A 15,842-nucleotide genomic window follows, 5' to 3' on the forward strand; every position below is an offset into this window, starting at 1 on the left:
AGATGGTATGGTATTTGTTGATTTATTTTCAAGCAAAGTATAAGGGAGTTATTGTCCAGTCTAGTTGGTGGTGGTAATGCAACTTTTATTGGATGCCAAACGCTGTTAAACCTCATCGAAGAGCTATGCCTAGCTTCTTGAAACGGGTCACATATCACGGTGTCAAGGCATATGAACTAACAGGTTATAGAGCAAACAATGCAATTATCCCAACACATAAGTTGTAATATGTTTTTTTATCCTTGGTTGGCTTCCCCGCTTTTTTACCCATGCACCCCTACTGCTATCCTGTATAAGCTACCTGAACCTGCATGACATGAGCCGTCCTCATGCTCTCTCCCAGCTTGGATAGAAAGTTGAGCGGAAAACCAGTCTAGTATTGCCAAATAATACGGTCAGTCCACCCTCAACACACTAGCTTACTAGTTATTGTTTCATTATGCAGTGTATTATCTATAGCTATGTACTGTGTTTAGCTGCTAACTTTTTATCAACTTTAAACATCAAATAGGAAATGAGGGGGGGAAAAAGTAGTCAGCTTGAGGATAAATTCACCCACTATTTATTGTTGAACTTAGCAGTTATTGTCTGGATAATACCTTACACAAATAGGCTACAATATTCTAGGCTACCATATAGTATTTCTAGTATTTTTCAGTATTTTTTTTCAGTATTTTTCATTCAGTAATTTTACTTATAATTGAGGAAAATGTAATTAAAGTAACAATACTTCTACTTGATTAAGATATTTCAGTAGCCTTTCCACCACTGATTAAAATGTCTTAGAATGATTCATTTCTTTTCAAACATTAGTAGTATATTTTACATACAGATCTGCCTTGTTGCAACTCAAAATAAATGAACCTAGATCCTACTGTACATTAATTTCCTCATACTTTTTCAATTTCATGCATGGAATGATCTGTAACAAGATGCGTAACAATGTTTAGGTAACCTTAGCAACATTAGCTAATTGTCAAGGTCAGTGTTTATATTTTAAAAGTTACAACTTTTTTTACTCTGAGTACATTTTCAGTGAGCTACTTTGGACTTTTACTTGAATATTTGTTTTACACAAGTAGTTTTACTTTTACTTGAGTCAAATTTAATTGAAGTAACAGTACTTATACAGTACCCACACCTGCTGTAAACCATGCACAAAGTGGATGGACTCAACTCATTGCAGATTAACATCCTTCACACAGGCTTGTGCAAGAGTGTGATGAGTGTCTTGATTATTGTTCAACATTTTATAATCCTATTCTAAAATTCCCAGGCTGGAACCAATATGGCTGAATAATTCCGCCAAGCAACCAAAAGAACAAGATACCTAACGCTTTGTTCTGACTCTGGGGACAATCACCTCTACTCCCTGGAATTCATCATGAATGAGCAGGCGACATCATGTTTTGTTGTTTTACATAAATTAATGTTGAAAATGAACTGTTGGGGAGTAGAGCGTAAAGTGGTTACTTTTCTTTAGCCCCATTACTCAGCTTTAATGGTAGGGCCGCTGTGATTTTTGAAAGTATGGATTGTGCTTCTAAAGTTGTTTATTTGTGTGCTGTTTTTTTGTTGGTTATATTTTGCATTACTTCATTTTGTAGCTAAAATGTATATCTTAAACAGTTTGTATTTTGTCTACAATTTGTCATGATTGGCCTTATGTCATTTTAAGAATGACATGTGTAATAACGTTGTAACAGATTTTTATTGTTCGAAATATTTGTAAAAACAACACCTTCTGTAATAGAGAAGGTAGAAGAAAATAATCGCGCAATAAGGTAAGAACTGCCGGGTCAAATACATGAATAACAATAACATCGTAAAAAGCAACCCGCTGCTGGGTCAAAATAACAGAATTTTGGGGGTAAAGTAACCCGTTGGGTCATTCTCATAACCCAACAGTGCTGGGTATGTACTATAGTGACCTACCGCAGCATTTTTATTTTGTGTATGAAGCATTAGGCTTTCGGTCTGATATGCGCTTTTGAACACCCGAGTAAGCAGTAGCTTAAAGTAATAAGTAAAAATACTTTAAAGTACTACTTAAGTAGTTTTTGGGGAATCTGTACTTTACTTTACTATTTATATTCCATACATTTTCCTTGACACCCAAAGTGCTCATTACATTTTGAGAGCTTCGCAGGACAGCAACATTTTCAAATTCACGCACTTATCAAGAGAACATCCCTGGTCATCCCTACTGCTTCTGATCTGGCGTACTCGCTAAACACAAAAGCTTAGTTTGTAAAGATGTCTGAGTGTGGGAGTGTGCCCCTGGCTATCCGTCAATAAAAAAACGAAATGGTGCCGTCTGGTTTGCTTAATATAAGGATTATTTTATATATTTAACTAGGCAAGTCAGTTAAGAACAAATTCTTATTTACAATGACGGCCTACATCGGCCAAACTCGGACACGCTGGGCCAATTGTGCAACGCCCTATGTGACTCCAAATCACTGCCGTTTATGATACAGCCTGGAATCAAACCAGGGTGTCTGTAGTGACACCTCAAGCACTGAGATGCAGTGCCTTAGACCGCTTCGCCACTCAGGAGCCCATATTTATACATTTACTTTTGATACTTATGTATATTTTAGCAATTACATTTCCTTTTGATACTTAAGTATATTTAAAAACAAATACTTTTAGACTTTTCCTCAAGTAGTATTTTACTGAGTGACTTTCACTTTTACTTTAGTAATTTTCTATTTAGGTATCTTTACTTTTACTCAAGTATGATATTGGGTACTTTTACCACCACAGTCAGTAAGCTCCACTCATTGTACTGTCACCATCATAGCCTTGACCATGGCATTTGTTCACTGAAATCCCCTTATACTTTCATTCAGTTTAGTTTTCGCTTTTTCAGTCACATTCCTGAAGCCCAAGACACAAACGCTTAGCTTCCTAGTACATATGGAAAATAAAACGGTTTATGAATAACCTTTTGAAAGGTTACTGTCAAAATGATTTATATCAAAAATGTAAATAGACATCGATGACAGGCGCATGGGCCCCCAGAGCTCGTAACCCCCCCCCGCAGCCTTGCCGGTGTAGATGTGATTGAGTCTTGGCGGAATGCATTGCGACTCTTGGCGGAATGCATTGCGTGATGTTCATTACGTGTTATTTAAGATCCTTGGAACATTCCATACCCTAAACTGTAACCCCTACCCTTAACCCAAAGGTGCCAAACTCAATCCACGGAGGATCGAGTGGCTGCGGGTTTTCACTCCTCCCTTGTACTTCATTGATGAATTAAGGTCACTAATTAGTAAGGAAGTCCACACACCTGGTTGTCTTGGGCTTAATTGAAAGGAAAAACACAAAACCTGCAGACAGGCCCTCCATGGAATGAGTTTGACACCCCTGCCTTAACCCATACCTTAACCATTTTTCAATGTCAACTTCAATGGGATAGGGACGTCCCAAGGATTATGTATAGCACGGACCGTTGTTTGATGGCTGTGAGAGTGATACACACAATATCGTTCGAAACTGAAGCCCCCCCAAACTATTAATTCTTAAATTCAATGTTCAAAAGTTCAATCTCATCACGGACAAATGTAGCATTTTAGCTAATTAGCAACATTTCAACGACTTACTACTTTTTAGCTAGTTTGCAACTACTTAGCATGCTAGCTAACCCTTCCCATAACCCTAACCTCAACCCTTTTAGTTAACCCTAACTTTAACCCTTTAACCTAACTCCTAAACTTAACCCTAACCTTAACCCTTAACCCCTGGCCTAGCTAATGTTATCCAGATAGCTAACGTTAGCCACTTAAATAGTATTCAAATCAAATTGTATTTGTCGCACATACACATGATTAGCAGATGTTAATGCGAGTGTAGCGAAATGCTTGTGCTTCTAGTTCCGACAGTGCAGCAATATCTAACAAGTAATCTAACAATTCGCCAACAACTAACTAATACACACAAATCTATAGGGGTGAATGAGAATATGTACATATAAGTATATGGATGAGCGGCATAGGCAAGGTGCAATAGATGGTATAAAATGCAGTTTATTCAAGTGATATGAGTAATGTAAGATAGGTAAACGGCATTACTTAGAGTGGCATTTTATAAGGTGACTAGTGATCCATTTATTAAAGTAGCCAGTTATTGGGTCTCAATGTAGGCAGCAGACTCTCTGAGTTAGTGATTGCTGTTTAGCAGTCTGATGGCCTTGAGATAAAAGCTGTTTTTCAGTCTCTCGGTCCCAGCTTTGATGCACCTGTACGGACCTCGCCTCCTGGATGGTAGCGGTGTGAACAGGCAGTGGCTCAGGGGGTTGACGTCCTTGATGATCTTTTTGGCCTTCCTGTGACATCAGGTGCTGTAGGTGTCATGGAGGGCAGGTAGTTAGCCACCGGTGATGCGTTGTGCAGACCGCACCACCCTCTGGAGAGCCTTGCGGTTGAGGGTGGTGCAGTTGCCATACCAGGCTGTGATTCAGCCCGACAGGATGCTCTCGATTGTGCATCTGTAAAAGTTTGTCAGGGTTTAGGGTGACAAGCCAAATTTCTTCAGCCTCCTGAGGTTGAAGAGGCGCTGTTGCGCCTTCTTCACCACGCTGTCTGAGTGGACCATTTCAGTTTGTCTATGATGTGTACGCCGAAGAACTTTCCACCTTCTCCACTGCTGTCAATTCGATGTCGATAGGGGAAGGGGGGCTCCCTCTGCTGTTTCCTGAAGTCCACGATCATCTCCCTTGTTTTGCTGACGTTGAGTGAGAGGTTATTTTACTGACACAACATTCCGAGTGCACTCACCTCCTCCCTGTAGGCTGTCTCGTTGTTGTTGGTAATCAAGCCCACTACTGTTGTCATCTGCAAACTTGATGATTTAGTTGGAGGCTTGCATGGCCACGTGGTCGTGGGTGAACAGGGAGTACAGGAGGGGGCTGAGCCGCACTCTTGTGGGGCCCCAGTGTTGAGGGTCAGCAAAGTGGAGATGTTGTTTCCTACCTTCACCACCTGTGGGTGGCCCGTCAGAAAGTCCAGGACCCAATTGCACAGGGCAGGGTTGAGACCCAGGGCCTCCAGCTTGATGATGAGCTTGGAGGGTACTATGGTGTTGAATGCTGAGCTGTAGTTAATGAACAGCATTCTTACATGGGTATTCCTTTTGTCCAGATGGGATAGGGCAGTGTGCAGTGTGATGGCGATTGCGTCGTCTGTGGACCTGGAGCAGGACTCTAACTCGGAAGCTTATAAGAAATCCCGCTATGCCCTCCGACGAACCATCAAACAGGCAAATAATCAAAACAAGTCTATGATCGTATTGTACTACACCGGCTCTGACGCTCGTCGGATGTGGCAGGGCTTGCAAACCATTACAGACTAGAAAGGGAAGCACAGCTGAGAGCTGCCCAGTGACATGAGCCTACCTGATGAGCTAAACTACTTCTATAATCGCTTCGAGGCAAATAACACTGAAACATGTATGAGAGCACCAGCTGTTCCGGAAGACTGTGTGATCACACTCTCCGCATCCGATGTGAGTAAGACCTTTAAACAGGTTTACAATCACAAGGCCGCAGGGCCAGATGGATTACCAGGATGTGTACTGCGAGCATGCTCTGACCAACTGGCAAGTGTCTTCACTGACATTTTCAACCTCTCCCTGTCCGAGTCTGTAATACCAACATGTTTTAAGCAGACCACTATAGTGCCTGTGCCAAAGAACATGAAGGTAACCTGCCTAAATGACTACCAACCTGTAGCACTCACATCTGTAGCCTTGAAGTGCTTTGAAAGGCTGGTCATAGCTCACATCAACACCATCATCCCAGAAACCCTAAACCCACTCCAATTTGCATACCGCCAAAACAGAGCCACAGATGATGCAATCAGTACTGCACTCCACACTGCCCTTTTCCACCTGGACAAAAGGAACACCTATGTTAGAATGCTATTCCTTGACTACAGCTCAGCATTCAACACCATAGTGCCCTCAAATCTCATCGATAAGCTAAGGACCCTGGAACTAAACACCTCCCTCTGCAACTGGATCCTGGACTTCCTGACGGGCCGCACCCAGGTGGTAAGGGTAGGTAACAACACATTCGCCACGCTGATCCTCAACACAGGGCCCCCTCAGGGGTGCGTGCTCAGTCCCTTCTTGTACTCCCTGTTCACTCATGACTGTACGGCCAGGCACGACTCCAACACCATCATTAAATTTGACAACAGTGGTAGGCCTGATCACCGACAGCCTATAGGGAGGAGGTCAGAGACCTGGCCGTGTGGTGCCAGGACAACAACCTCTCCCTCAAAGTGATGAAGACAAAGGAGATGATTGTGGACTACAGGAAAACGAGGACCGAGCACGCCCTCATTCTCATCGATGGGGCTGCAGTGGAGCAGGTTGAGAGCTTCAAGTTCTTTGGTGTCCAAATCACCAACAAACTAACATGGTCCAAGCACACCAAAGCAGTCGTGAAGAAGGCACGACAAAACCTATTCCCATTCAGGAGACTGAAAAGATTTGGCATGGGTCCTCAGATTCTCAAAAGGTTCTACAGCTGCACCATCGAGAGCATCCTGACTGGTTGCATCACTGCCTGGTATGGCAACTGCTCTGCCTCCAACCACAAGGCACTACAGAGGGTAGTGCGAATGGCCCAGTACATCACTGAGGCCAAGCTTCCTGCCATCCAGGACATCAATACCAGGCGATGTCAGAGGAAGGCCCTAAAAATGGTCAAAGACTCCAGCCACCCTAGTCATAGACTGTTCTCTCTGCTACCACACGGCAAGTGGAACCGGAGCATCAAGTCTAGGTCCAAGAGGCTTCTAAACAGCTTCAAACCCCAAGTCGTAAGACTCCGGAACATCTAATTAAATGGTTACCCAGACTATTTGCATTGCCCCCCATCCCTTTCCGCCTCTTTACACCACTGCTACTCTCTGTTGTTATCATCTATGCATGGTCACTTTAATACCTCTACCTACCTGTACATACTACCTCAACTAACCGGTGCCCCTACACATTGACTTTGTATCAGTACCCCCCTGTATAGTACCCCCTTTAATTACTTGTTACATGTATCTCTAATTCTTATCCTTATTTTTTGAAAATGCATTGTTGGTTAGGGCCTCGTAAGCATTTCACTGTAAGGTCTACACCTGTTGTATTCGGCGCATGTGACTAATACGATTTGATTTGACTTGTTTTTTTTGGCAAAGTGAAGTGGGACCAGGGTGGCTTCTAAGGTGGAGGTGATATGATCCTTGACTAGTCTCTCAAAGCACTTCATGATGACAGAAGTGAGTGCTACGAGGCGGTAGTCATTTAGTTCAGTTATTTTTTTCCTTCTTGGGTACAGGAACAATGGTAGCTATCTTGAGGCATGTGGGGACAACAGACTGGGATAGGGAGCGATTGAATATGTCCGTAAAAACACCAGCAAGATGGTCTGTGCATGCTCTAAGGACACGGCTAGGGATGCCGTCTGGGCCAGCAGCCTTGCGAGGGTTAACATGTTTAAACGTTTTACTCACGTCAGGCACGGAGAAGGAGAGAGGGGGCTCAGTCCTTGTTAGAGGGACCCACGACGTTGGTACTGTATTATCCTCAAAGCGGGCAAAAAAGGTGTTTAGTTTGTCTGGAAGCGTGACTTCGGTATCTGTGACGTGGCTGGTTTCTATTTGTAGTCCGTGATTTCCTGTAGACTCTGCCACATAAGTCTCATGTCTGAGCCATTGAATTGTGACTCCACCTTGTCCCTGTACCGGCATTTCGCTTGTTTGATTGCCTTGCGGAAGGAATAACTACACTGTTTATATTCAGTCATATACCCAGACCTCTTTCCATGGTTAAATGCAGTGGATCACACTTTCAGTTTTGATCGAATACCGCCATCCATCCACGGTTTCTGGTTAGGATAGGTTTTAATGGTCACATTGGGTACGACATCTCCAATGCACTTCTTTATAAACGCATCCACCGAGTCAGCGTATAGGTCGATGTTGTTCTCTAAGGCTGAAAGGAACATATTCCAGTCTGTGCGTTCAAAACAATATTGAAGCGTGGCTTCCGATTGTTTGGACCAGCGTTGAATGTTTCTCGTCCCTGGTACATCCTGTTTGAGTTTCTGCCTATAAGACCTCAGAGCCTTGGATCATTTCTGTTCTGTTATTATATATATTAATATTACATGTTGGGTTTGTGTCCACATACAATTGTCTCATGGTCTTGTTTCCACACATTTTAAGATGTTTGTTTGCCTTGCGCAGGGATGCATGCCAAGAATTTGGACGTTCGTTGAAAATGAGAAGATCCACCTTGATTTATTTGTATTTTTGTTGCATAAAGTCTGCACTTAGGACCTCTGTGTGCTCTCTTGCTTCACTGGCAATACCAATACCTGCATTTTGGATTGCAAGGTTGCTGAGTTTGGGGCTTTTAAATGTATCCGTCTTTGTTTATTACAGTTGGATACAGTATATGTTACAGCTGGTTTGCACTTGGCTAGTTGTAGCTATATGTTTTTGAATATAAACAAAGCCTACCTCGATTGTTTTGTCTGAATTGTTTTCTCTTGCTTGTGTAAGTTTAGGTACTAGTTTTCCTGTCCTTTGTCCTGTCCTTTGTCCTTTTTGATTGTCCTTTTTGTTATTTGTTAGCTAGCTAGGTTTTTTAGCTAACACCAGGTAACCAGTAGCTAGAAACTCTTAGCAACTCCATACCAACCTGTAATCAACTGTTAGCTTGTTAGCTATCCAGTTGAGTTATCTGGATAAAAGTCTTCTGATGTTGTATTCTTAGTCCTTCTTAATCTTTCACTCACTTGTTTTTCTCAAATGTACTCTTCCTCGAAATCATTTGAAATATGATATCTAATACTAGATATCATTTTTCCAGGTGCTCTTGGAACTTGGAACAATAACTCAGTAACTCATAACTGATGTTTTGAAATTATCTGTCATTTTCCATTGAGAAATATATTTCCCTACAAAAATCATTGCAGTTGTGCAGTTGCACATGTTGTTTTATTATATTGCTACTGCAATAGCTGCGTCCAAAATAACACAGTTACAGTGACTTTTGTAACTGCAGGGTTAATGTTATATTATCCTGTACAATTCAGTAATTGTGTAGTACAGGGGTAGGAAACCCTGTTCCTGGAGTGTCGCAGGTACTACAGGATTTTGTTCCAACTAGGCACCACACCTGACCAGCTGAGCTAATTGATCAGTTCAGTTATTACCTAAATTCAACACACCTGTCCTTCCAGGTTGGTTAAATGAAAAACATCAATTGCCTGCATCACTCCAGGACCATGGTTCCCTGGTATAGTGGTTATGTCCTAACTCTGTTTATTTTGCAGTTATACTGCAATTGCTGTATTCAAAATAACCATTTATACTGCAAATGAATTACAAGTTGATGGCATAGCCAATGCTTTGTTGTTAATTGTTGTCAGTTTTACTGTTACAGTAGCCAGCTGCAGAAATAGCCCCTCAACTGTTGCACACATTTTTATTTACTGTTTTTCTTATAACAAGTCGCTGTCTGTGTGTTGTCTATCCTTTGTTACAATCCCTATGGAAGTATGTTTATCCTAAACGAACAAGACTTTGGTATGTGAGTATGTGTGGGTGAGACAAACTCAGAAAGATATTAGGCTTATACCGTATGCATACTTTATTATCAAGTGTCTGGAGTATGTAAGCTGGAGGCTAGCTTCCTTGTGCTGAAGAACATGCAACATTAGGGAGGCTATCACCACAATATTCATTGTCTCATCACCAATTTGCATAGTTAATTTGCTTACAGAATGTGAAAACAGTGTTGTATAAAAGTAATGTAGTTACACTCCTAGGCCTACCCACCCATGCAAAATAGCCTTCCTTTTCCCAGTGCAATTTCACTTTTATTTTTAGAAATCCAAAGACCCCTAGCAGGTCTACATTGATCAGACAACTGAAAGAATTATAAGAGTCACGGGTAGACCTTTAGCATTACTGAGAACTATTCTGTTCGCTGCAGTGGAACATATTCATTGCAGTGGAAACATATTTCACCACATAGGCCTGTGTGTGAGACGGGACTCTGTACGCAGGGAAGACTGTGTGGGGCTGCTTCTCAGTGTGGTCAAACCACTAATGTGACAGAAAAATGCCGACCACACGATGTGACAGACTGATGGGAAAGGAAACCAGTCTGTGTTCACAAGCAGAGACACAGTCACATATTCAGATAGACAATGTATACAGTTCGCTATTGGAGGACAAATACATTATGTTGGTAGGGTGTGGATGAGTTCTCTTCTATCCACCTGTAGAACTAATACTGAAAAGTTGTTATTGAACAAGCCCAATAATATGCTGTTGGGCCTATGAGCCAATAACCAGATTATTGAGCTAATGACCTGGGTAACCTAATGCCTAATTGAGCCAACCTGCCGCATACATTAAGCCTATGTCTCCTCAGAGGATGTGACACTGAAACATTTGTTCTACCTTACTCAACAACTAAAACCATAGCCACGGGAAGTAGGGATGCTGAGGGTGCTGCTGCACCCCCTAAAAAAATCAGAAGCTAATTGTTTTATTTGTTTTTTCACAAAAGTAGTGCACTGGGCCTTTAATAGTCCTGTATTAGCGGATATAGCCGTCTGTAGTGCGGGCAAAAAAAACATCCACCCTCCGTCAATGAAATAAATAGCAGCACCCCCACCCCCAAACTACTTCCTGCGGCTATGCCTAAAACCTTCAAATATTTTGCAGTTAGGACATTTTTATTTAGGAAAAAAAAGAAAGATACTATTTAGGGGGAAAAAAACAAATAATTTAAAGTACTACTTAAGTAGTTTTTGGGAGTATCTGTACTTTACCATTTATATTTTTGACAACAATTCCTAAAGAATACAATATATGTTTTACTCCATACATTTTCCCTGACACCCAAAAGTACTCATTACATTTTGAATGCTTAGCAGGACAAAACAAAGTCAAATGCACGCACTTATCAAGAGAACATGACTAGTCATCCCTACTGCCTCTGATCTGGCAGACTCATTAACCACAACTGCTTAGTTTGTAAATTATGTGTGAGTGTTGGAGTGTGCCCCTGGCTATGCATAAATAAAAATAAATAATTAATAATGCTCTCTGATTTGTTTGATATAAGGAATTTGAAATGATTCATACTTTTACTTAAGTATGTTTTACAATTACATTTACTTTTGATACTTAAGTAGATTTAAAACCAAACACATTTACACTTTTACAGAAGTAGTATTTTAATGGGTGACTCATTTTTATTTTTTATTAAGGTATCTTTTATTCAAGTATGACAATTAGATACTTTTTCCACCACTGATTATTGATATACATTACGCCTGTCCAGATAATTACATTTGAGTAGTTTAGCAGACACCTTTCTACAGGCTACAGCTGCTTATAATCAGAATATTTTTGCAGTGTCCATTTGTACATAATTCCTGTCTCTTTCCTACTGCTAGTAGGACAAACATCATGCCCCTGATCCCTGTTTCTGTGTTCTCAACACAAAACCTTGTTTCAACAAATTACACATAGGCTAATGCCTACAATAGTCCTCTATCATGCTGAAATGTTCCTCTGACCCTGAAATTCAAAGGATAAGATCTAGGCTATTTAATTATGTTCAGTGGTAATGAAATATCTCTGTAAAGTCATGTGCTTTTTCGGTGATATCCTTGACTTTTATTTGGGGGGAAAAACAGTCAATTGGGGAAGAACAAATACTAGTCCTAACAATTTTTTCCTGTCCCCAACCATCACGTTAGGCCTGTAGATAACTAAGAAGGACTGTGATACTCAAGTCAGTAGTGTCATTCCAGACGACTACATTGCAGACGTGCAGCAAAAATTATGATTTTGCTGCACAATGATTGAATTTCATTGTCATCTTCAGTGCAGTCTGACATCAGATCACAATATCATATGATGTGGTTACTGACATGTTAAACACTTATCCAGGTATTGTGAGATTTAGTGTGTGACTGCAGTCATTGTGTTAATATTGAGTCTCTCTCTCTTTCCACAGTACTCTGTGCTTCTCAGCAAACAGACCAGTCTGAGAGTCAGCGGGTGAAAGGCATCGTGGGACAGTCTTTCTCTTTTCCAGAGAGGGTGATCAAGTCTGGCAATTTACTTTATGGAGACCTTGACAGTATTGCAAATGTGTACCCTGGTAAAGAAGGCAAAATCACCCTTGAGAAGAGATTTGAAAACCGCCTCCACTTGAACAATGTTACAAGATATTTCACTCTGTCAGACCTTCAGATAGACGATGCTGGGGTTTATACTGTGGAGAATACAGATGAAGAAAAAAAAATTATAACATTTGAGCTCACTGTATACAGTAAGTGTGTTTGTGTGTGTGTGTGTTGTACGTTACAAAAATATTTAATATAGGATCCAATTCCAATTTATTCATATTTTTTCTTCCAGATGTTGTTTCCAAACCTCAGTTGAGAGACTGTGACAGCAGCTCCTGTAGTGTGGTGTGTTCTGTGGACAACGAAAAAGAGGTGACCTTAACCTTGTACAGGGGAGAAGAAATATTAAACCAGACCAGCAGTCCTGATCTCACCACCGATCTATCTCTCCGTTTGGAGGTAGAGGGAAAGGACTACAACTCCACCTACAGCTGTGTGGCTGCTAACCCTGTCAGCAATGAGACAGTTCATGTCCCAAAATGTTGCAGCGAAGATGGTCATCCTAATGATGCAGGTAAGAGACATTTTTAATTAAATCCATCCAGAAAATAGCAATTACCAAGTCAAACTGAAGTGTAGTTGAGCTCATTCAAAACATACTTTACAAAAATAATTTCCTTGTGTTTTATTTCAGACAGTGATGAGATGACTCTGGGTTTGTTGATTATTGCTGTAATCTGCGTTTTGGTTGCCTCAGGGCTGGTTGGACTTGCAATCTATCTAAAGAAGAGTAGAAATGGACACTCACAAGGCAGGTATTTATTTAACATTTACATTTTAGTCATTTAGCAGACGCTCTTATCCAGAGCGACTTACAGTAGTGAATGCATACATTTCATAAAAAAAATGTTTTCCGTACTGGTCCCCCGTGGGAATCAAACCCACAACCCTGGCGTTGCAAACACCATGCTCTACCAACTGAGCCACACGAGACAGTTATCTTTGAGAGGTGTGAGGTCACTCCCCTAAGTCAAAACATGCTTAGCCTTTTTTTTTACAATCAAGGGTAGGGTTTTGGAAAAGGTAGGAAATGTTTGCTTAAACACAGCATGCAGGTCAAATAAAGTGTCATATCTTCCACACTTCCTCTGCTTGGTCAGACAGTGTCGGTTTCCCAGACAACTTCTCAAATGTTGAAAAAGCAGAAGGCACACACACGCTCTCTGACAATGATCACTTGAATAGCTTGGCTTATCTGACACCAAAATGGCTGCAAGCACAGAGACCAGTACTCATAGTAACAAATGAGTCCTGGGTTTTTACAGAACCTGTCCTGGAACGGTGAGCGTTTGTATGTCTCTGTCAGTTAGTCACACTTCACCGTAGGCCTATATTTACTTTACTTTATTTGTCTTCTTAGATTCATCCGAAAGAGTGCAAGTTGACATTGAGTATACAGAGATAACTCCTAAAAAACGAACAGATAATCAGGTTAGTAAAAATGTTACAGGCTGATTGACAATACAGCAGCTTTAGCAGCCCTCATGGCTACAACTGTAGGCTTTAGCTCTGTGCCAGTGGGTTAATGTGGTCTTGAGTAGCACAGACCACCTGAGTTTGATACACGGCCAGATGTCATTGCAACCAGTTTTGCCCATTTGGTTGCACAATGAGAATCCACACAGCACATATGGTGTACCGGAGCACCAAGTCTAGGTCCAAAAGACTTCTTTTAACAGCTTCCCCCAAGCCATAAGACTCCTGAACAGCTAATCAAATGGCTACCCAGACTATTTGCATTGCCCCCTCCTCCACTCTTTTACGCTGCTCCTACTCCCTCTTTATTATCTATGCATAGTCACTTTAACTCTACCTACATGTACATACTACCTCAATCCTCGACTAACTGGTGCCCCCGCACATTCACTCTGTACCGGTACCCCCTGTATATAGCCTCGCTATTGTTATTTTACTGCTGCTCATTAATTATTATTTATTTTTTACTTAACCAACAATGCAGTTTGAAGAAAAATAAGTGTTAAGGGCTTGTACAGTAAGTAAGCATTTCACTCTAAGGTCTACACCTGCCGTATTCGACGCATGTGACAAATAACATTTGATTTGATTAGATTAGTAATTCCTTTGATTTTTATACAGTCTTTTACAGTATTTGCAAAGTCTGTGGACTTTTAAAGTTAGGCTTCATGATTCCTCCCAAAAGCTTTAGGAAAGGTTCTAGATGTGTTGTGTTGACTGTTGAGTTCCTTACTGCAGAACAATGAGCGTAGACAAGAGAGCGTCAGGCGTGTCCTGTTTCCTTCCTCTGGCACAAAGTTTCTAATAAAGAAGCATAAGATCCTTTTTTAATTGTGTTACTTTCCTAACCTCTTATCTCCCCTCTCTCTGCCCCTTCTTTCCCTGTCCCTCTCTGTCCTTCCCTCCCCTACCTCCTTCTCCCTGCCTAGGAGGAGCGAACAGATATACCGGAATTGGAGTCACACAGAACAGATATACCAGAATTGGAGTCCCGTAGAGAAAACCCTAACCTGACATCAGTTTATGATACACTCCTGTTACATCGCATGGCTGCCAGCGGGGATGTTGACACAGCATGAAAGAGAAAAACGGAAAGTCAATAGGATAACTCACATCATGTAGATGACAGTATATCATAAAGAGGACATTGAAACCAAATTATAGTAAAAAAAATATTCACCCAGGAAACCTTTTAGAGGCACAGTTGTTATGGGAGAAAAATTCCCTGGAACTGTTGCGCTGATGTTATAGTTTCAGGCATTCTTTGTAGGTCATTCTCACATTCCTGTCAAATAGAGGACTCGAATGACATCCACTGATACGGACCAATGCGATAACTATGCATTGAGTAAATAGCAGGATAATGATCATCTCTCTGTTCAAGTGCCTTTTACCCCAAATCCCAATGTATAGGTTAAAACAAATGGAACATATCTTTTAATCCACAGGTTCTAGCTACGCTGGGCCGCCTCGTTTGCTCATGCTGCGACGCCTCCGGCGCTCGGTGCCCCAACCAGGGCCCCTTCGGCTCTTTCAGTATTGTCTGTTCTGTTGTTTAAATGTAGGTGCCTCCCCTGTATCGTTTTATAGCTGCTCATTGTTTAGCTTGCCAGTGGATAACAGCTGTGTACATAATATAAAAAAAACAGGCGTTTGAGATAAAGCCTCCTACTCCTTAGAACCAATGGCTGTTAGGCTCCTTTAGAAACAAAAGGTCCATAAATAAATGTTTTCCTTTCACCATGTATGTTGTATTGAAACATTTCTGAGGGATAGATCTTGATTTGCCATTTAATCTTGAGTGACATTTTCCTCTTAACGCTTTTCGCAAAATGTAGGTCTGGGCTAAATTGTAGCTCTTAATTAGCTTGTATTGTTTATTATGACGGACCATTTATTGGTTGTCCTTATCTATGTAGCACATCCTCCCTTAAGAATACAATCACTTTTTCCTGCAGACTCCTGCCGACACTGTACACTCTCCTTCTATCAGAGCATGTTGTGCTCCACCTACATTAGTGCAGCCTTTGTATATATCTGTGCTAGCACAGTTGATACCATAGTGAGTTGTTGCACTGTAGGCTATTTCATATTATACTACTCTAGAGTAGTTACTGAGACTGAATATGAAGATATAACT

General features: G+C 41.2%; 1 protein-coding gene across 6 annotated transcripts in view; it reads left to right on the forward strand.

Annotated features, from left to right (window-relative positions):
- LOC145878628 (SLAM family member 5) overlaps positions 1-15,141 on the forward strand; it is a 30,297-nt gene extending 15,156 nt beyond the window's left edge. The window contains exons 2-6 of one of the 6 annotated variants that reach the window (XM_082974333.1): positions 12,052-12,369; positions 12,459-12,740; positions 12,861-12,981; positions 13,587-13,657; positions 14,632-15,141. In XM_082974333.1, coding sequence (XP_082830459.1) covers positions 12,052-12,369; positions 12,459-12,740; positions 12,861-12,981; positions 13,587-13,611 — 746 coding nt within the window. In that variant the 3' untranslated portion in view covers positions 13,612-13,657; positions 14,632-15,141. The remainder of the gene's footprint in view (positions 1-12,051; positions 12,370-12,458; positions 12,741-12,860; positions 12,982-13,586; positions 13,658-14,631) is intronic. The other 5 variants (XM_082974336.1, XM_082974331.1, XM_082974332.1 and 2 more) reach the window with 5 other exon arrangements.
- The last annotated feature ends 701 nt before the right edge of the window (positions 15,142-15,842 follow it).

This window comes from Salmo salar, chromosome 04 (genome assembly GCF_965601325.2).
Source record: "Salmo salar chromosome 04, fSalSal1, whole genome shotgun sequence".
Lineage (NCBI taxonomy): Eukaryota > Metazoa > Chordata > Actinopteri > Salmoniformes > Salmonidae > Salmo > Salmo salar.